Source organism: Colius striatus, chromosome 10, assembly GCF_028858725.1.
Source record: "Colius striatus isolate bColStr4 chromosome 10, bColStr4.1.hap1, whole genome shotgun sequence".
Lineage (NCBI taxonomy): Eukaryota > Metazoa > Chordata > Aves > Coliiformes > Coliidae > Colius > Colius striatus.
The window spans coordinates 17172814-17195501 of NC_084768.1; the positions used below are offsets into that span (position 1 = coordinate 17172814).

At 40.4% G+C, this 22688-nt stretch overlaps 1 protein-coding gene across 2 annotated transcripts in view; it reads right to left on the reverse strand.

The window, feature by feature from the left end:
• DNM3 (dynamin 3) overlaps positions 1 to 22688 on the reverse strand; it is a 162206-nt gene that overhangs the window by 11700 nt on the left and 127818 nt on the right. The window contains exons 17-19 of one of the 2 annotated variants that reach the window (XM_062003460.1): positions 6103 to 6267; positions 1804 to 2030; positions 944 to 1165 (exon numbers count right to left, since the gene is read on the reverse strand). In XM_062003460.1, coding sequence (XP_061859444.1) covers positions 944 to 1165; positions 1804 to 2030; positions 6103 to 6267 — 614 coding nt within the window. Of the gene's footprint in view, positions 1 to 943; positions 1181 to 1803; positions 2031 to 6102; positions 6268 to 22688 lie in introns of both variants that reach the window. The other variant, XM_062003459.1, reaches the window with a different exon arrangement.

A 22688-nucleotide genomic window follows, 5' to 3' on the forward strand; every position in this document is an offset into this window, starting at 1 on the left:
GACAACTACAACAGATCTCACCTATTTTAAACACAAGCTTTTCTCTGAAGGGTCTCTTCTCAATTATCCTTTCTGAAATTAAAAATGTGCATATTTTGTTTCTATTTAACTAGTGGGGTTTTTTTTTCCCAAACTGTGACTAATTTTAATGCAACAGTTAATTTATTAAAAATGGAGAAACCCCTTTGTTCCAATATTTCCTAATCTGCCCATGCCTCTCAGGAAGTTACCAAAGCCCTCAGGATCAGAGGCTTTCATACATACATATGGATGATTATGTGTATTATGTCATTGTGAAAATAAATATTAAGGACTTTTTTATTCATATAACTTATATTAAAAAAGCAGTTAATGCCACACAAAATTATAAAATATGCAAAGCTACTTTAGAAAGTGCTGATAAATGTAAAGCCCTGGGAGGAGAACGAAATGATGTGGTCCTGAAAATCCTGTTCCTTAACTAATGGTTTTGTACCATATGACCCACACTGTTGATACTTTCAACTGGCTGTAAAAGCTCTGTGGAAATTAAATCAGACTCGTATCCGTTTGTTCCATTGGTTCTAGAAAGATTGTTCTTGTTCTCTCCCAGAAGAGTCATTACTTCCTCTGTTGAGGACTCAGAATGGCAGAAGGGAGGAGTTGCACCCCTGCCCCTCTTCTGGTGGGGGGGTAGATGACCTCTCTCTGTGAACCCCTACATGGATACAACACAACCAAAACAGGAGTCCTTCATTTTTTTATGGAAAAACTTCAAGTCTTTTCAAAAAGTCATATTTTTTGGCTAAAAATTAGTTCCTCAGAATCCTTTTGACTCCCTGCAAGGAATGTCAAATTTTGCTTCCTCATGAGCAGTGCTCGACATGGAGACACAGTGCACCATCTGTCTGTTATGCTAGAGGGAGAGAACCATGCCCAGCACCAGGAAGGTGACAAATCTTACCTTGGGACGCCGGGAGGAGCCCGGGTAGGCCGAGAGGGAACCTGGGGAGGTCCTCCAAGGGCTTCACCACCACTCGGAAATGGAGGCAGTGGTCCTGGGCGGAACGGGACTGGAGGAGCCCCCGACTGAGGGCCTGGAGATGGGATAGCAGGAGCGGGTCCTCGGCCAGATAAAGGTCTGGTTGGGGGATTGTTTAATGTAGGCCTCCGTGGAGTTGACGGACTTGGAGGAGGTGATCTAGTGAAATATGAGAGATTTAAGAAGTTCAGTAAGATGGGATATGGGATTTGGTTTGTTGCTTTTGATTATATTATTATTTTTAAAGAGAAATTAAACCCTTTTTCATGCCTATGACATTTTCCTTTGCAGTCAGTGTCCGAGCACCACATATATTTAAGTCTCAGACTTACCTTTCCCATAGACAGCATATGCCTTATGAGAGTCAGAAATAAACACCTGAGCAAGGAGATAAATGTAATGGATTTTAATATCAGAGTTCTAATAACGTTCTGTTAAGTGGAATTGGTATGACAAGGACCCTGAGATGTTGAATTATTATAACAGCTTACAAGAAGGGGCCTTGTGGATACACAACTGGGGTGACAGAAGCTGCTGCTACCTGAAGCATGAAACAAGCTATAAATCCACTGGACGGTCTTCTACAAGGTAAATATCCTGCCTGCTGTTCACATACATATTCAGATAATATGCATATGTGGAAAAACGCTTTGATTTCCCTCACAATTGTCATTAAAGACCTGGAGGAATGTCTGCTTAAAAAGACAGGCAGGGAGAGATCTGATGCTGACAATGTCTGCCTGTCCTAAATTTCACTGCAATACAGATTTAAGGATCCTCACCTGCGTGCCTGCTGAAGCCAAGAGTCATCTACAGGTGGAGGTGCAGGAGTTGAGACAGTGCTAGTGCTGATATCACCAATGATTGCCAGGGCTTCCTTCAGTGCCTGGTACATGCGCAGCATTTCATCTCGCCTCTGGGCCTGTTCAGCCGACTCCTCCATTAGAGTGTTTTGGTCCTCAGAAGAATACAGGTGAGCCAGTAGCTCTGCGTTGATAAATTCTTTTACCTATTTAATCAGACAAAAAATCCACACCAAACAATTAAGAAACAAACAAAACCTCTTCTGAATATACAATACTGAACAGTGTGAGATCCGTGGGACCAGGAGAGAGACTTATCTATCTCTGGTTTCTCCTGCTACCTTACATCAACTCTACTGGTCATGCAGTTTTTGTTACATCAGATCAGGAACTACAAAATGCTAAACTCTGATTGGGCAGCCAAAGGTCTATCTGTGGACCAAAGAACGCTGGCATGTGCAGCTGGGAAAGAATGGACAGGACCTAAAATGTTGCATGCAGATGGGCTTAATGCAATTACAAAGCCTCCTTCTGAGAAGACAATTCCCATGTCATATTCACATATGATGGTTTTGTATAGTTGCTTCACAACACACTGCCACCTTTTTTAGGTGTGTCTTTGAAACATTGGACCTGTCTGGAGCTAACACTGGCTTTACATCTCAAAGGTGAGACCTATGTTTACAGTTCATTTCAAAACAGGCTTCTCAACAGCTCCCAGGAGTCAGCTAACATCTTGATACAATTCTAAATGGTTGACTGACAGGTAAATGGCAGCCATCAGCAATACCATCAGAGACTACATTCCCCCAGGAATGGGAATTTCAGGCTTTGTAACATCTCTGTCAATTATTTTCTTATTTACCCTGTTGTAGACAGTGTCTTTCATCTCCAACAACTTTGTCAGACCTCAGATATCCAATTTACACACATTGAAACTGAAAGGAGAAGTCTCCAAGTAATCTAATTTATTATACTGATTTCCTGCTATGCCTGCCATGGTTATGGAAACCCGGATATATTAAGAGAGATAAAAAGCTAGAGGTACTCTGGGCAAACAAGACTGTGGTAAATTGACCAAATACTGACCTAGTAAATCCTTGCATTTGAGACCTTCATTACAGTTCTGATCTATTTCTCATCTGGCTTTTTGTTCTACAAAGCTTTTTTGAATTGGAGACACCAACGTTAATACATTCCCAAGATTCTGATTATATAAACCTGAGCTCTGTTTGTACTAGTTTAGCAACACTGATTTCAGTCCTGAGTCAGATTAAGGCAATGTTTGTGTGCAGACAAGGTCAGCAAAAGCAGTCAAACTGCATGGGCATGGGATCCTTTATGGTCACCTAGCCAAGGCCAGGACAGACCTTAGGGGAAACAAAACCATATTGCTCAGGCTTGGCTGTCATTTCCCATTTATGTATGACAAGAAATGCACAAATTCTTAGCAAAGCCTGCAAAAATTTTCCATAAGTCTCATGCTGTTTTCCAGTAGATGGTACTGATCAAGAGCCAGAGTACACTACTTTTCTCATGATTGTCAAAAACTCCACATTAAAAACAGATATCATAGTTAAACAGCATCACATTCTACTCTATGAAATAAGCATTTTAATGGCATCACTTCAAAAAAAGAAGAAGTCCTAAAATTAGATTAAGGCCAGAGCTGATTGTAAAAGCATTGTTAAACCACAAATATCTGTTTGGAAAAAATCAGCCTGGGACAATTATCATGAGAGGTCCCTGCCTGCCACTAGCAGGAGACTCAAGCAACTCCCTGAATTCTTCTGGAAGGGGAAGACTGTTGTGTTGACAGTTCTTGGATCAACCTCCTGCCTTCTGCAATTGGATGCACTGCACTGGACAGAGGAAGATCTTCCACAATAGCCACTTTCTCCAGCTTGGCAAAAGAAGAGAAGTGACACCTACTCACACCTTTGCTCCTCTCTAGAAAACAGGAAAACTCAAAGCAATGGTTTGAAACATTTTCCTTCACGGACATCTGACTTGCAGTCAAAGCTGAACCACAGCAAGCATCCAAACCACCAGTGCCACAAAGCCTGCCCTTCACTCTGAAGTGGGGTCAAACTACAACATACATTGCTGCCTCAAATGAAAACACAGTCCGTTCCTTAACCTGAAGTTTGGTAGTACAATACTTGGGAGTTTTTCTACTCAGATGAGATTAATATCAGCACAGCTTGTGAAGAATACACTGTTTACTGTAAGACCACCCCTCTTGTATAATCTGCAATATCTAGGCACCAATACATACAGTTTCTGAAATGTGTGGGGGTTTTGTGCATCTTTGAATTGCTAATTGGTAACTTGATGCAGTTCTGTGTGGTAAATGGATTTTCTTTTAAGGTAATCAACATCCACCCTAAGGGAAGAATAAGAGATGCATTTGGAATACAACAATCTAGGCTTAGGCCTCAAAATACGCTTAGGGACAGAGGCTGATTATTTTCTGTATGATGAGACTGAATGCGGTACTTCCCGTGAATTGTAAGTGCTCATTTCCAGGCCCACAAAGTGGAAAGGAAGTTCTAGCAGGACTTGGGAGGTTACAATTGTCACAAACTCCTTGGGATTGATTTGTTTCCAGAGTTTTGGACACTACGTGATGGGGCAAGCAGAAAGTACAGAATACCCTCATTGAGGGGGAGGGAGGGTGTTTTCACTTAACTCCTGGAGCATGGGTTGGACTTTTGAACACTCCAAGGAAAACACACACTACTAAACAGGACCCACTTTCCATCGCAGCTCCACTGCTTTACAGGTCTTTGCATAACCTTTGGGAAGGGCTCAGTAGTTTTAATTCAAGCATTTCTTTCTCTCTGATTTTCAAAATCTGCTATTTTAACTATTGTTTTTAATATGGTGTTTTATTGCCTATGCTGCACAGACACAAGTATGTTAATGTTTCTGGTCTTAACTCTTCACAGTCCTTTAAAAGGTTTGATTCTTTGCCACAAATTTAAATTGTAGGATTGAAGTGGAGGTCTTAGCTCACTAGCAAGCCCCAACACTACTATGGACTACGAGGTTAACTGAAAGGTAGATGATGTTGAGAGGATGTTGCTTCTGTGTACCGTGGTCAGCCAGCATGGCAGAACTTCACCAACATAACAGCTGATAAGATCAAAAGCATAACATTCTACTTTTGCATAAAGCACGCAGAGACCCTTAAACTATTCCATATTAGGAGGTGAGTGGCAGAAAATTTAATACAAGCTTTCAAAAGGAACTGCTCATCGTACACTCTTTTGTGAAAACTGGCCCATGACTAGAGCATTATTCAGATCCTGATTCCCCTAAACCTGAAGAAGTTAACAAGTATCTGCTTATGTTATAGGTATCACGAAATCCAACTGAAGTTCCTGTCCAACTCCCTAAGTTAAGTGCAACACAAATTCCCCAGGGCTGATGAAAGCCATCAGGTGAAGGCTGGTAACTTCAAGTTAAAAGTAAATGCTGCTTTCTAACCAGACTTGCCTTAGAGCATATTGTATTTGTAAATACAGCCTGGTTTCATGACCTCACAGAAAAAATGCTACCCATTACTAACAGGAGCTGTGCTCTCCATTCTTACTTAATTTATATGGCAGCGGTGGCATTAATATTAAGCTTAGATTTCAACAAGGTCCATTCAGAACTCTGCCAGGAAGCAAAGGCTGAGATCCTAGCCTAGTGGAAAAACTATGATAACTCAAAGCCATTTCTTTAACCAAATAATCTTCAGATCTAAGAAAGACACACACACTAAATCAAACCACTGCATCTGCTTATCTAAACAACAGTGTCCAAGGCTTCTAGATTTATTCCTTGGAAACAGTAACCTGAAAATAGAAAGAAACCCAAATAAAATAAGAACTGGAAAATCAAGGAAGCACAACTCTGCTCTGCTGCTCTTGCAGGCTGCCTAGATGGGAGTTCCCAGCTCCCTTTTCTTCTTACATCAAAAGCAACATAGAAAAAACCCCGACCTTGATTTATATTTAAATAATAATTTCTATTCTGATTAAGATGTAAATTAATTCAGTCTTCAGCATTTTGCAATAAGCACTCAAGGCAGTGTGCCAGCCTTTGAGAAGGCTGCACAACTTTCTATTACTACAGAAGACTGGAATATTTTGCCTAAGAATGTGACATTTATGGGAGTGTGTTCTTCTTAGTACATGCTGTTGTTGCTGTTAGACTCAAGACGTGTACTTGCAAGTAAGAGATTTGACAGACAAGTTAAAATACTTTAGAACCCGGGCTGCTACTTACATTATTGATCATAAGATGCATGATTGTTTTGGGTATCAAATCTCGGATACATTTGTTGATAATCGACATGTAGGAGTCCACAAGATTTCGAATTGTCTCCACCTGTCTCTCCAGCTGGGGGTCCATTGAAAAGTTGTCTGCTTGGCCATTCTCATCGTTTTCAGTCTACACAGACAACAACAAAAAAAAAAAAAGGGAAAGTCAAGTCTTTCACATTGTGGTGAACTCGTCACATATTGGGGAAAAAAACCCAGACTTACACTGTAGCAGTCCAGCAATGTAAAGAACAGCTGAAGGTTAAAATATTACATACATTAACATTAGTGTTTAGCAGCATGAATTTTAGACCTTTAAAGTTTCATGCCTTATGATTTGCAAGACCTTTTTCACAAAGTACATTTTATATTTCCACATAAATTTGTCATTTTATATTAAAGAAAGTTTGCAAAGACGTGTGGTGGTATATGAAACCCCCCAAAATTATCTCAGATCACTTTCTGCAGTACTTATTATCACATCTTTTACCATTCAGATTCAGGCAGCTTGACCCATGTAAGAAAGCTGCACTCTGAGCCTGGATTTTGAATTTTACTCTCCTGGAGGTACAAAACATCCTCCTTATTTATTAAGACTGACTCAGTTGTGACAAATTCCGCACTTCAGCCTCAAACGTATTAGATGTGAATTACACCTATATAAACAAAGATTTTAGGAAGGATAACAGCAAAAGTATCATTGGTTCCAGTGCTCAAAGCTCAGCATAACATAGGGTGGGATTAGATATTAGAGGTCTCTTTTTCATTGGATAGAAATAAAACCCCTTCTTTGTATGTAAACAGTTGACCTAATTAAAGAAAACACCAGGAACTTTTAACTGGAAGCTAAAAGGTATGTACTTTGCCTCAGTCTGGCCTGTATAAATATAAGAAAAACTAAAAAAAAGAATAGTAGCCTTTTGGTGAAAATCAAACTAGGCTCAAAGATGCCAAAATAATGGAATTTCAACCTGCATAATACAAAGGAGAACGTTCTTTCCCTCAACTCTGACATATGATATTTCTCCCTGAAAACAACCACTAAAGCCGTATTAGCATGAACTATAAAATCTCAACCTGTTCTGTTGGCACCCAGAAGCATAACATGGAGAAACAGAATGTACTTGCAGAAAGGGAATAACCCAATAATGAAAACTAGTTCCACACAAGCCAGACCCCTGTCAGCACAGCTCCATTTACAATATAGCATTTAGCTCAAATTTGCACAGTAGTGCTTTATGGATTCCTGGAGCCGTTGAAATTGGTAGCTAACTCATTATTGGGAGAGCATTAGAGCTAGATAAGCAAACATGTCACGAAAGAGCATGGAAGCCATTCTTGCCAAGGCACAAAAAGACTTCCAGTTTCATCTAACGCAGGATTTGCTTCTGCTCATGCAGCACAGGCAGGTAGACCACTTCATATCTACCCCTCGTCAACTATGGCCTGGTCAGTCCAGCCTAAATGAAATGTGATTTGTTAAGTCATACTTTTGTTCAGATATAAGATTCAATGTATTATTTGAAAACAAAACTAAATGGTTATAAAAGAGGTTTCAAAAGTTCAGGTTGTTTTAAATTACAGATTAATTACTGGACAAACAGCTAAAATATGGACTTTAGAAAGAACTAAGGGTGCTTCCTACAAATCTGGAGACTGTAGAGGACACTAAAAAAGACACTGGATGAAAATCGTGTTTTCCCATTCTGTAACACCAGTAGACACAGTGCCCTATAAACCTTAAACATTTTATTAACAAACTGTGTCTGCTGAACAGCCACAACATGCAGACCGAGTATTTTCCTTAGTCCCATATTTGAAATAAATTAGTTGCAATTTTCCCTGTCAAACACCAAATAAATGGAAAATCACATATCTATCATGTATACACAGATTTAGTCAAGTAAATGCAGACTGAAAATAATCCCCTGCATTTGACACTTTTTCTCGCTGCCTATATAAAATTCAGGCTGTCCATGGGTTTTTTAAAATATATTTCTTTTCTTCCCTGTTTAAATTGCAGATTGCAACAAGATTCTTAGCTGGCCAAGTAGCAAAGTGACAGATGTTTATCATTATCCTCATCAGGAGAATGTAAAGCAAAAATAGTAATTTGTCTCTGATCTTTAAGGAGAGGGGAACAGTCTGCAGACATTTAACCTTTTACATACGGGCTCATAGGTGATATTTACAGAAGTGAATAATAATTCAGGAGTCAGTCTCTTATCTGAATTGTAATAGAGTTGACTTCATACTGTTGATTTATTTTCTCTGAAATCAAAAAAGATCAATCTTTCATGAGTTTAGAGCAATTTATTACAACAGCTTCTGACCACAGCAATGATTTGATGTCTCAACTGAAGGCTTTTCAGGCGAGAAACTGTCTCACTTGTATCGCATCATGCATAGGGAAACCTGCACCAAACAAATTTCTGTGCTATACAGTACACCTACAGGTGTTATCAGGCTTTCTTTTGTAAGCCATTTCAGCACTGTGCCAACAGCAGCACCACTCTGCATTCTAGAAAGGTTTTTGCAAGTTTGCTGCAAAGAACACAAACCAGAAAACCCTCAACATCTCTCTGACTACTCTCCAACAGAATGCTCATGATGAACAGGACAACAAAGAAGGTGGAAAGAGGTTTCTGTACCTTCTTTCCCAACAGCCAAGGTGGCTACAGTCCCCTTTTGGTGTTCCTCATCCTTAAGCCAGAACTTGATAGTTCCAATAGCAAGTGTTAAATGACAGCATATGAATCTGGGTTACATTTTCACTCAGTAGACTCTTGCTTAATATTGCTATTAATAGTTGACAGGAATGGCATACTGTTACTTCAAATGAACACAACTGCAATTACTCTAGGAACTTTTGTAAGCCTCCAACTAAGAAACTATGGAAGAATCCAGAGCACAAAAAAAAAACAGGTAAAAAAACCCTCAACCCTAGATTCACCTTGGTAACCTCAGATTCAGAATATCTGATAAAAATACACCAAAGCTACAGAGAAGCAATAGGTACAAAAACCACAGATGAAGGGAAAGTAACATGGAAACCAGGATGGTGCTTCCATCTATATGTATACACATAGCCAGAGAAATAAAGTCCTCCCTTCTACCTTCTCTACAGAATTAGAAGAATGAAAATAGTATCTATTCCTTTCGCCCTGCACAAGGCCTCACCTGTCTTTCATAAGCTGCTTTGTGATCCCTATGTGGAAAGGTGCTAGTGAAACACAAGTATGGATCACTGCCATTGCTCTACCTTTTTTGCATTTAGATACCTTCTACACTAAGAACATATTAAGGATTAATGAAAGTATCATACAGGAGAAGTCTAAAAACTGCATGTGAAGTCCAAACCACTTAAATTTGGGGGAATTTTACTGCTGGCTGCAGTGGGACTAGGATTTCACCCTACACATGCATTTCTACCAGCAAAGTTTTCTGTCTTCTGAAGGCTGTAAACATTTTGCTGCAAGAAGAATGACTCAGTATGGTACAAAGGGATGTGGGCATGAGGAGTTATGTGCAATTGGAAGAAAAAAAGAATAGTACCTCAGAATATCAGGATAATTTTCATGATTGTGGGAATTATAAGCACGTTGAAGAATGTCCCAAGAAAAACTCAGGAAAAGTGATTCCTTCTGAGATTCACAGCAAAGCTGGGTAACATACTGCAAACAGTCCTGAGCTGGCCACACAGAGAGCGGAATACTTCTAATTTCCATGATTTCATTACATTCAGGGCAGCTGCCAGCATATTTAAGAATGTCTTGTATAACATTCCTGATGTCGGTTCCAAGAAGGAGCATTTGTCTAGCATTTTCATTAGAGCAGTGCATCAACCAATTTTCTGTAATCAAAAAGGCATTCTATTAAAAATGACTGAGAGGAAGCAGGCTGAAAGGTGATTGACTAAAAAGTAAAACTCAAAGCAGCAGTAAAGCAATGCTCCATATGCTAAGAAAGGAGTCCATGGCTGAAGTGAGAAATCAATCATTGAAAAGCTGATTTCGTATCTTTACAGATTCAAGTTCATAACAACTACCTCCTGACAATTAATTACTCCCTCCAGATTGTATTTATGTTTTAATTGACAACTGCAGAATAAGATAGCATCTATTTTATCTATTCCTGTCCAAGTTAGGTTTTTCTTTAATGCAACAACACTCAGAACACTGCAGTTGTCCAAACTTCCCTTGTTTTTACTATATCTTTGCAACTGATTTTTGATATTCTCTCTTCACTGCAGTTTGATGCTGAAAATGTGATTTAGCTACGACAGTCTCAGCTGTATGTGGCGTGCCTTTTGCCAGAGGACTGCTGAAACCACATGATGGCTTCACACAGTGAGGTTTTCTTACTGGAAGAAACCACAAGTAAATGACAATACATTACTTTTGTGTATTTACAACAAAGGAAGCAGCAGAAAAAGAACATTTCCCGGGTAGCTTGGAAGCTGTTCTTTTCCCTCACAGAGGGTGACTTTGCCACTCTCTTCCATGCTTTCAGCATCTCCTGACTTTGTACTACTGTCTCCTTTACTGAGCCACCCACAGGCTGCCCCTCTTAGCTGCTATGCTTTCCTTAGCAGCCTTGAACTGCTCTAGGCAGCGGTTATGATCTAGCTTTCCCTTGCACAGACAATCTCTCTCACCTCATGGCCATGCAGAAGATATAATCAATTTGTTATATCAAATAACGTCCAATATTTTATAACCAATATAACCAAGAATCCCAATTTGATTCAAAAGTATTGAACTCTCTGGATTAGTGTAAACAATGGCCTACTTAGATTCTTCTTTGTGGTTACAGACATTGTATAGTACAGACCATTAACAGCTCAAAACTTCTGCTGAAGCCACACACTGCTCCCGAGATACTTACATAGCTTTAATGAATCCAAACATTCAAAACTTACATTAGGCTTTCTACCTGCCTTCTTCAATCAAGAAGCTGATTTGGAACTATGAGACTGAAAGGAATGATGTAATACCAGAACTCTAACAGATTTGGAGTTATTCTTGTCTTACAGTTAAACAGGTTGACAACTAATCATGTCAAATCAATCCAATCTCCTTTTAGAGGAGGTATTCAGATCTTATGGTTAAGGTATTAACATTAAGTGTTATTAGTGAAGTATTTAGATGTTATTACTAGCATTAGATGTTATTACTGAAGTATTTCAGACTTTAGTAAAGCTTTTTGACACAATCTATTTTTCCACAGAAAAGCTGTCAATGGCTCACTGTCAAAATGGAAAACTCTATCAAGGGGACTTTCATATGGGCTGTATTTTTTTAGTGTGGTTATTAATGCCTTAATACTCAGGATGGTGGATTATAGCCTATGCTTAATACATTTACGAATAACAAGAAACTGGAAGAGCATGTGAACAGGTTAGATCACAGCACTGGATTTCACAATGATCTGGGGAAACACTTTTAAAACCTAGATGAAATTTATTATGAATAGAAAACATTTGACTTGGGCAGGAATAAATAAGTTATAAACACACAACATGAAAATGGTCACTTCAGGAGCAGCTCAGAAGAAAAGGACCTGTGTTTAGAGCACAATATAAACAATGTTTGTCGGCAATGTCTTGCTATTATGAAATCAGCACAAGAATTGTGCCCCCAGTTCTGGTTATCACACTACCAGAAAACTGTGGCATGTTTTGAGAGCATTCAGAGGAAACCATTGAAGATGATGTTCAGGATTCTGTTTTATTACCTGAAAGGAAAAAGCTAAGATCAGGTAGGGCTGTTGAGTTCAAAAGAAACCACCTGTGGAAGGGGAGAGATGAGTGACTATGAAACAAGTGGACTAGGAGATGAGTTGATAGGAAAAGGTGTCAACTATTTGGAAAGTGGTACATGGTAAGAGCAGTGAAGCACAGAAACTGATGGACTAAGAGGGCTGCAGACCCTCTTCCAGAGACCAACATCCCTCAGAAATGGCCTAGGTACAGAGATCCTGCCTTGACGCAGGGGAGAGAACTAGACAACTTCTTGCAGCCCTTCCATGCAGTGGGTCATACGGGGTGCAAAGCAGCATGAAATCATGAGCTGACAACACTGCAATAAGCAAAGGTGTTTCTGAAAAGATTTTTAAGAAATATTTACATTATCTTCTACTTCTTGTTCTAGGCAAAACTCAAGTGAAAATTAAACATTGCTGTCAATAGCCATCTCCCCTCAAAGTATCAGTACTCCAGTTTCACCGTTTGCTGCCACATCTCTCACATAAAGGACTTTTACATAACCCTCACTGCACTGCAAGTTTTGATTCGGAGCCAACAGCTGCTTCATGCCTTTCAGAACAGGACTGCTGGACAAGCAGAAGCAGAAAGAGGCTGGCATAATGAAAACAGCACCTTTGTTTATAAAACAAATACTACTTTGGAATTTGCAAACTTTTCAGTCAAAGAATTTCCTTGTCATAACAACACATGAAGTGCCCCATATTTAAAAGAACACATTAGAAAAAGAAAATCCAGGATGTGAGATACTATTGATGTGGTATTTGCCATTATTTCAGTGTAGGAGGAGGCCAATGGATACTGGGAACTCTCAAATAACATTGAGTTACCCTGGAATTCAAATCAAGATGATGAAGAAGTGAAGTGTGATGATTAGCCCAGAAGACGTTCCAGATGAAATTTATTGTGTAGTTGTTACTAAATGCATGAAACACATTCCCAGAGACAACATGTCCAGCAGTGGACATGAATTATGAAGGGAACAGGATCAATTGCTGCAAAAGGAGTTAATTGAATGGGTGGAGGCATCATCCGGACATGTCAGGATGAAAGGATTAAAGCTACTGGTTGTGGTATGCAATTCCCCTAAGAAGAAAAACCAAACAGGACTCTTTGAGCTTCTACTAAAGATGATGAAAACAAAGCAGAAGAATTAGTCATCTATAACGCTGAAGAGAGAAGTATTAAGTCATCACAAAGACTGAGATAACACCTTGTCTTTCATCTCTGTTACTTACCTCCTTACCAAAATCATTCTAAGAAGAACTGACGGCAGAACTGATCGCTGTTGAGGACTTTTACTTAGCAGTAACCATGCAAGAGAGGATCACTAACAAAACTTTCCTTATTCTAGCAACAGCGCACAAAACTCAGCTGAAACATTCCTTTAGGGAGAAGGAATTGCCTCATTTTACAGGATAAATGGGGCAAGAGCGTGCTCGGTGCATGGACAGTGTCTTGGTGAAGACAAATCTTGGACAACACATTGCCTAAGATGACGTGTTCAAAGCTCAGTTTATGACATCCCGTGCCTATGTGTGGAATACACAACAGTTGCACATTTTTCACAAAATACCATCATTTTAGAGGTAGGCATCCAGAATAAAGAATAAAAAAAAAAAATCACAATGCTGTTTTTCCTACATCCTGTAACTGACCTGCTATTCCATGGTCCCTCTTTGTTTCTTCCAGTTGAGATGTAACTTTTTAGCACTTACCAGCCTGGTTTAAAGATATGAGAGCAGAGAAGGGCAGCGTGCAGATCTGTGTGCATGGTAGGAGGAGGCCATGTACTGAGGGAGCCCTGCACAATGTCCAATGCAGGGGGCTCTATAAAGTGCAGCTTTGTCTTTTTCTTTTAGTTGACCTAATGCAATTTGTCACCTACAACTGCACTTATGTCTATAATTAATGATGTCTAGGAAAATATTCTGAAATTCTCCTCTGATAAGCACCTAGACAAACTTGATGTTTCCTCTCTGAGACGCAGAAGAGGACGTTAAACTGTTCTCACCCCCACATCCCTGAAGCCATGAGAAGTACCAGATCTGTCTCTGCTGGGCCAGACTAAGCCCTGGTTCACCACAAACTCAGTGCAGCACCGACAAACGATCTTCATAGTAAATGATGCAAATAAGAAATGTCAGCATGTTCCAAAATTCCTCACTTAATCTTATTGCCAGTTGTATAGTCTGGATAATCAGTAAATAAATCCCTCTAACTTTGCTCAAATCCTCAGAGGCTGAATACACAGAGAGTGCTTTCTAATTCATTCTCATTAACCTACCCTGCTCTAAACAAAGTAATTTCCTACTTTTCTTACCGTCTGATTTTTCCACTGGCCTCTGCAACACCTGATTTAGCAGCAATGATTTCTCACTTGTGATTTCTGTTTGAAACTGGCATTGTTCTTTCCCCTCACACATATGTTTGCTGGAACAGCACGAATCAGCAAGATTTAAAACCTCCCATTCTCAAGTTTGAAGCCCCTAAAGGGAAATTGCAGTTGTGATGCCAAGGAACACAGTCGTACGTTATTTGACTTTTCCTCAGCCAGGCTGACAGCAAAGGGGGAGGGAGGGAGGAAGGAAAGGGGAAGGGAGAGGAAGATGGCATTTTAATAGCACCCACACTGATTTCACACAGTTGGATCACTGTGCTCCAGAGCGGCGCCATTTCCTCTCCCCTCTGCCTCATACTCAGTCAATACTGCTAAGCCAAGCTCTAAGGGAAAGAGTCTCAATCTTTCTCTCCCAGCAGATGAAATCTGTCATGTGGACACCCCCCCTCATGGGCTAGCTCACCTTTTAATCCCAATTTTTGACAGACAATTACCAATTCAAGCCTTGCAGGGACCACCTCACCCACATCCCGGATGTGAATAAACAGGCCAACGTTCCTGCCAGGACAAGACGGATTCTGCACCTCTTTCTTACCCCAATTCCCACAGTCTCTGCAGCACAGTAATTGCTTATCTGAAAAAACAAAATTAGTAACAGGAATGTACTTAATCTAATTTAGCAAGTAGACATACAAGAACCACCAGCATCTACCTTTCCCAGAAGTTAGTCATAGGTCGAAGCATTTCTTGGCCAGAGTTCTCGTCAAAACATTTCATTTCATAATTCAGGCCCTTAGATCCAAAATTCTCATCCACATTAATGAGTTTTCCATAAGCTGTCAGGCAGAGTGACAGTGGTCTACAAATTCTGGCAGGAACTCTTACCCCAGTAGAGCAACAATGATCATCACCATCCATACTTCCCATTTAAGAAGTCCATTAACTTTGCAAGCCACCATTTGAGCTGCAACATTCCTGTAGCAGTAAAGCCTCAAAAGAGATCAGAAGAGGAATTTGAAAACACCAAGAGCTTTACTGAAGTATAACAAATATTCTTAAACAAAAGAAAATCATCCATCTAGAAGCATTTTGGATTCATGCTACAAGAACAGAAATTGAAAAATATTGGGCAAAATTCTTTTCAGGGGAAGAAATGAGTTGTGAACATCTATGCTGCACATAATCCTGGACTAAATTAGATACTGCTTTATGACACAGCTTCCATTCTGTATAAATATGCCAAAATCCTTCCAAGTATTCTACAAAACCAGTAGAAAATGAAAGACTGTTTCCTTCCCATCTCAAAATAAATGCAAATTGTATTTAAGAGACGGTGAGATTCTGGTAGGTTAATACACATCTGTAAGCAACAAACATAAACACTTCATGTTATAAGATCACATACTTGTTGACACAGACCAAAACCAAACTATTGTCTCTCTGATCTCTGCTCCATGGGGAAGTTAAAAGACATTGGTGATCAGCATCCTGCCCCAAGGGCCAAGTAGACACAATACGTAGTTTACCTTTGCAGTTAAGCTCACCTGGCTTTATTGTTGCTACAACCAACCTCATGGTTCAGTTGGATATTTATTGCAAATTGACATCTAGATAACCTATGGCATTTTCAGTTCAAAGGACCTCTGTTACTGGTCAGCAGAAAAAAGGTGAAGTCCAGATGGAATTCATATCTCTCAATTTCCAACTTTTGCACAGCAGCATAGAATCAAGGAAGCAGCACAATTGAATATACAAGCTTCTTTCAGACAATAGCTCATGCTCACACGCCCAAGGATTAGAACTGTTTTTGTCACGAAGAGAGAAAACGGCCACACCATTAGGGCTAGCACCTCTCCTTTTAAAGGGTTGATGCCTGCTGAGCAAAGCTGGGCAGTAAGAGCAGTGGTTTCATACATTGCCCGATGACTGAACGTGTCATGGTGCAGTTACAGACAAGTTTCATTCTTCCTTCCCTATAGTTCTATTTTAAAAAGTTTTCTGTAATAAAATTACTGTGAGGCAGCTAAATCCAAGGGCAGGCATGGAACTTGAACCCATGGCCTTCTGGCTTAGAGGTGATACTATTCCTAACTGAGCCAAAGTGACACATACATAATATGCTTTCAAGGTTTTTAGAGAGCTCTGTCATGATTTAAAAACACTAAGTCTTTGTGGTACAAACCACAAGGCAGGAAAGAACTGGGGCTCCCTTTTTACTGCTAATTTTAGACGACGAATTGTTTATAATCTCCTGCAAAATATATAAAGACTTATTCTGACTTAAGCTAAGAGAGAGCAGCCTTTCAAAACTGACTCTTAATTATAGTGTTCCCCTGCTAGATAGGATGGAGGCAGGTTCCAAAATTGTGTCAGAGTATATGAAGTGATAAAATGAAGATGGGTGAGCTATTTTTAAACACACTAAAAGACTTGGAGGTCAAAATCCCTGAATTTATAACTTTACGCCCATATTAAGGCTCATGGATTTCTAAGACCTGCATGGTGAGATTCATTTGAGAAACCCTCTGGCTTCACAGCACGTGTTCCTACCAGTCTGCCTGCCAAAATGAGGCCCCCCAGTGAGCTACCTTTAAGCAGAGATTATATGCACACTGTAGACAGGCATTTGGGAGACAAAAGGGATGAGACTCTTCCATCACAGTGTATTCCCTCTTTCTGCCTTTTCCTAAGACATTTTGCAAGAGAGGCGCCTGCTTTTCCAGATGGGCAGGTACAAATGAGTTTAAGAGACAGTTTGAGGAGTCTTGTCTTAGGCAAATGCACATAATTGCTCTTTACTCTATAGCCTCAGACCCCAGTGATACTGCTGCCTCAGTAGTGTTTCCCATTTGAAGAGGGCAGCTGGGCACCTGCTGCTGGGACAGGACGGAGAGCCACTACACATTCAGATTGGTTTAAACAGAAGTGATCCTGTCCTACACTTTCTTCTCCACCACAGGGACAGAGGCTTTACAACAACTCCCAAAACACATCTTGGATTTTATAGAAAATCCAGATTTGTAGCAAAATACATATACACACAGACAATGCCTGTGCAAGAACTGCCACTGCCTTTGCCACCAAAAACTTCCCAGCACTGTTGAGTAATGCTCCTGAGTGAAAAGAAACCAACTAGATAAACTTTCCATGCCTTATAAGTTGAAATGGAAATAGCTTTTGGACCCTTTTCCTTACCGTTCTTGCCAGTCTACAGAAAGCTTTAGGTCTACCTTCCCCTGGAAGCCAAATCAGAGGCAGCAAAGGCTTTAGGGCTCAGAGGACACTGCAAAATTATTTGCACCATTTACACTGTTGATTTTGTAGCTGAGGTGCGATTTTATGAGAAGCCACTTGCACAAAGATGAACTAGTGTTTTGGAAAAGACCATACAGTGGTTAGAATCATCAGAGGAAGACAAAAGGCTCTAAAGCTGCTTTCAGGTGAGTGGATCTACTTGTCCAATTTCCACAATTCCATTTACCAAAGCATCATCTCAACTTGTAATTTTTTCCACTTGGATTTCCATGCAGCGACGTGTAATGTAAAATACTAATGAATTGTAGATGGCCAAAGTAAAAGTAAAAACGTTAGTCAAAACCAAATTCAACCCTTTTTTTGATTTATATGGATGGATTTATAAAGCAGTAAAACCACATAGCATGCACAAAACACAACCTTGTAAAAAAGGTTTAGGACAAAAAGGCCTAGTGACCAGTTAAACAAACCCTAATCCAGTGCTCTTGGTTCTGTTAGTACTTAATGTTCACTCGTGTTTTGATCAAAAGAACTTACTAGAATGGACTCTGTATTATATCTATCAGAAGACTGTGATGTGCTTATTGGCATTAAAGTGTCTCCCACGTGCAGCAATGTTGAATGGATCCGTGCTCCTCACTTGGGCATTTTGCAAGTATTTGATATTTTCACAAATCCACGGTGTTAGACCATCCTATAAGCATTACAGACTCATTCTTTCAAATCTTGCCTGTCTTGGTCTGAAAGTCGTTACTATTACAATAACGATGTGGTGAGTTGAGGCACTTTCTCTCCTTAAGGTCAAGATATGTAATTCCTTTATAGCCACACGTGCCCATTACTTATTTGAGAATTGCTACTTTCAGGAGTGGAGCCTTATTTATCTCCAACTGCAGTCACTAGGAATCTTCCTCTTGACATCCACCAGCACTTACTCAGACTTGAACAATCACTTCCTTACATTTCAGGAGTGGCAAAAACAGTTTTAAAAGGTTTTCCTACAGGTGCCCTTCATAAGTTTGATTTCCAGGCACACACAGAATTCCTGAACTCTGTTCTGCACCACAAATCATGCTTCAGCTACATCCTGTACTCCTGCATCCCACTCTGCTCCCAGCAAAGCCCCTGGCAAAATTCCCACCGAGTTTAATAGTCCTGTCCTCCTCCCCCCAGTCCCTACCCGAGGTTAATTTCTTTTCTCCAAGTATAAACAGAAATCGGCAGGTAAAAAAAGGTTTGTCTAATGTGGCACTAAGGCTGTGGAATTTACTCCCATGTGAGAAAGGCACAATAAAGTCATTTGTTTAAAAGTAAATTGAAAACATTCCAGTCCTTTCAGGCTTATGACTATTAGCTTTAGTTTCTGCGCAGCACTGTAGAATGTCTGGCATCAAAGACACTTTGTACATTGCACTGAACTTGTATTGGACGCTGTTAGTGGACCATTAATCACAGCGAACAAAGATCCCATGCAAACACCAAAATGGACTGGTTTTTCACATGTTCGGCATGGACTAGAAAAGGTTAACACCACAGTTTTCTGGGTACTGTATATTTTGAGACATGAGGTGTTGATAAGGTATCTGAGAAGTTGCAGATTTTTCAATTGATAATTACATATTCCACATTAAACAACTCTTGTTTATGCTTAATACTCTCTGAGACAGAAACATATCTTAGGGTAAAGTAGCACCACTGAAATTTAGATGCCTACAAATGCACGTAACTTCTTCACACTCACAGACACCACACGTGTGTGCAGGGTGATATGTATTGGCATGAAAAGCTACAGTGATGTGAACCATGAATGACCATGGTCGGAGAAAGCGGAGGCTTATGTGAAACACACATCAACTAGTCTGAGGGAACGTGATTGTACAGATAAATAAATGATAATACAGGAAGAAGAACTAGCAGCCTTGAAGGATTTCACCATCAAAGTGTCCAATTAAGCTGTCTTACTGAAATAAAACAGCACAAACTTGCCAGTTTGTTCCTGCCCGTAACACAAAATGTTGAGGTATTGTCAACACAACGGCGAACTGATTGAAAAGTGTCCTGGAAGACAGGGATAAATTCAACAATTAGCAAATCAGAAACAGGATAAAATAATACACGCTGACAGACTAACAACAGCTGCTGCACTGGACCAGGAGCTCATCAGCTAGCAATAACAAAGGAAAAGAAAGCCCAAACACTTCTGAGCATCATATAATGCTGAGGCACTGGTACAAACGTGGCTGTGAAAAGACCAAACACGTTGGTCGTCTCTGCTACAAACAATGCAGGTCCAGGAAAAGGAACACAATTTTTTACCCTACTGGTGCCATTTTGTCTGGATTGCTGATGGAGGCCATGGGCCTTCTGGTGAAAGATAATGCTTTACATTTCCCTTGTTTCCAGGGTTACTGCGCTATTTCCTTCAGGCTCAAATGAAACTGCATGGCCAGAACAAGATGATTTTATCATGACAGCACTGAAACTACTTTTCAGCCTCCACAAAGTAGAGCACTGCAGTCTGCAAGAGCCCTAGACAGTTAAATTGAAATAGCTCTGCATCTTATATGAACTATATGGCTCTCTTCCTTCCTCCCCCACAAGGTCCTTGTCTACATTCCAAACCATACTCCCCTGCCTCCGAGCTGGAAAGGGCTCTGAATCAGCTCTCCCATTAAACTGGGGAGGATATCTGTTAGGAAAAAGCAAAGATATTTGGTTAGTGGTCTCAAACTCCCATGTATACACTGAATGACCCAAAGCTGCTTCTGCTGCTTATGGGGAAAAGAGGAACGTGGCCTTTGGAAAATACTTAAGAAGCCACAAGGCATAGAAACTATTGTTTGACCACTTTCTTCAGAGGAGGCTGGAGAATGTTCCACAGGTCTGTGCAGAGTGATTTAGGGAGCTTGATCAGACTAGACAAGCAGTGTAATAAACAGTTCCTGCCCTTCCAAGCACAATTTCCCATTCCTGTTTCCGAACTAGAGGATCAGTCCTCTGAATCTTCACCTTCAGGCTTACAGGTAGAGAGGAGAGGGGCCTAACCATAAAGAGTGATCTGAATGGCAGGAGAAGCAGGCAGAAGCTGTCACTGTCAGTACAGTGAGCTGGTCCCCATGGGTTGACCTGTCACCTTCTGTCACCTTTCCAGAAGCCTTCTGGTAAGACAGTGTGACCCCCGTGTGAGAAGAGCAGGCAGCTGAAAAGGCAGGTAAACTGCTGACTTGATGCTTCTGTTATCACATGGGCTGCTGGTTACAGCTTGCACGTAACGAAGAAAGGACGGGAAAACTGCATCTGAGACCCTAAATTATCATTTAAATTGATAAAGGCAAGTTGGACTGGACCCTTGGTAATAAGCATCACACCTAAGACAACCATCAGGACAGCAACTAGACTCATCTAACCAAAAGTTACTTTAGAATTACCAGAGGATCAAACAACACATCCAAGCATCTGCTATTCCGGCTAACTCCCCGTAGCTGCCCAGTGAATACTTTTGGGGTGTTTATCAGAAGGGAAATGGTAGAAAGGGGTGAGAGGGAGGTGAACTCTTTAAAATATAATGTATTTTCTAGCTACCTTCCTTTCATAAGGAAAAAAAAAAAGAAAAATAGTTCAGCTTAAATTACAGGCACGCAGACAAGCTCTCTCAGCCCCAAAATTCACCCTACACGTTGATTAATAGTCAAACTAGTAGAGCACTAGCATGAAAAATGGGCTAGGCTTCAACTGAAGATTGCCTGTAGCTAATGATGCAGTGGAATGAACATTTTCATTCCAGCTAAACCATTCCTGTTCCTGTAAAAATAAAGAAATCTAATCTTGGGTTAAGAAAAAGACTCAAAGAACTCCATATGCTTCTTGGCTTAAAATAATGCCATGCATTTTAACAAATCTGTATATCCAGGATGTGTTACCTGTGAAGTCAAACACACACAACACGAGTGTACACGCAAAGAATAAATATCTGAAGTGAGGTCAGGGAGCGGAAGAGAAGCTGGTGACCACAACTTACAATTTCACATGTCCAAGAGCATTTACTGCATTACTAGATTTCAACATAGCTCCTGTCTCAGGCTGAAAAAGTTAAAACACAATACAAGAAACACCACAAGGAAGTGCAGCAGGCTGTACAGCATCTGCCTGGCAAGGTCGCCTGACATAGGCAGCACTTGCCTGGAGATCTCCTTGTGGTTCAGCCCCTGGCGCCATCAGTTAGGCTTGAAATCAAAAGCAGTGGAAGGAGGTAATTAAAAGTGACTCTGCACCACTCCACTGGCAAAAGAAGATTCCGCTGCAGCCACCGGAAGAGGGTGGGAAAGGATTCAGGGGTGAGAGGCAGCGTTAGTGATTTCCATTCTGGAAACACAGCACTTCACATCTTTTAAACTTTATCTTGCTCAAGTCAGATAGGAACTTTTTGTTTTAATTTCAGCACACGAAATGCAAACTCCAGTTTGGCTAATGTCAACAGCACATTCTCCCTAAGCTGCAAGTAAGGTGCAGAGTTGAAAAACCACCACAAGGGAGAGAGCTGAAAAGTGGAATTACACAGACATACTGATTGCCACCAGCACTCGTGCTGGCCAGACCAGTGATTTTCAAGACTATGGAAGTCAGAGAGGGTGTGGGGGAAGGCCACGAGGTTCAAACCATCCTGTTGGCTGCAGGAATAACTATTAAAAGAAATTAAAAGTCAGACCCCAGAAGGAGCAGAAAACACTGTGTTCCAACTCTAACCAGCTGAAGGAAAGTTTTTATATAAACAATCATTTGGTTAGTGACTCATAAGGAAAAAATCCCTAAGCTTTCTTCAGGGAAACCCCAGTAAATAATATGCCTAAAAAACACATGAAGACGGTGTTGTCTGTTCCTTTACAATACTCCGTCCACATGATAAAACCTTTGGCAGTCAAACAACTTACTGAGCACAGTTCTCTTTGGGAAACTCAAAAAACACTAAGAACTGCTGTGGCTGCTTGCAAAGTCTGCCTCATTCTAGCTCTTGTATGACATGTCTATCGCAAACTGGGAAGAAAGGTGGAAAGAATGCTTTTTGTTACAGCACCAGAGAGTGCTTCTCTGTTGACGACGTGCAGTCACACTCTGAAGATATATAAATATCTGGATTTTAATACATTCTACATCTTTTATAACTAAATGTTACGGATTTAAATCTCCTGCTGTC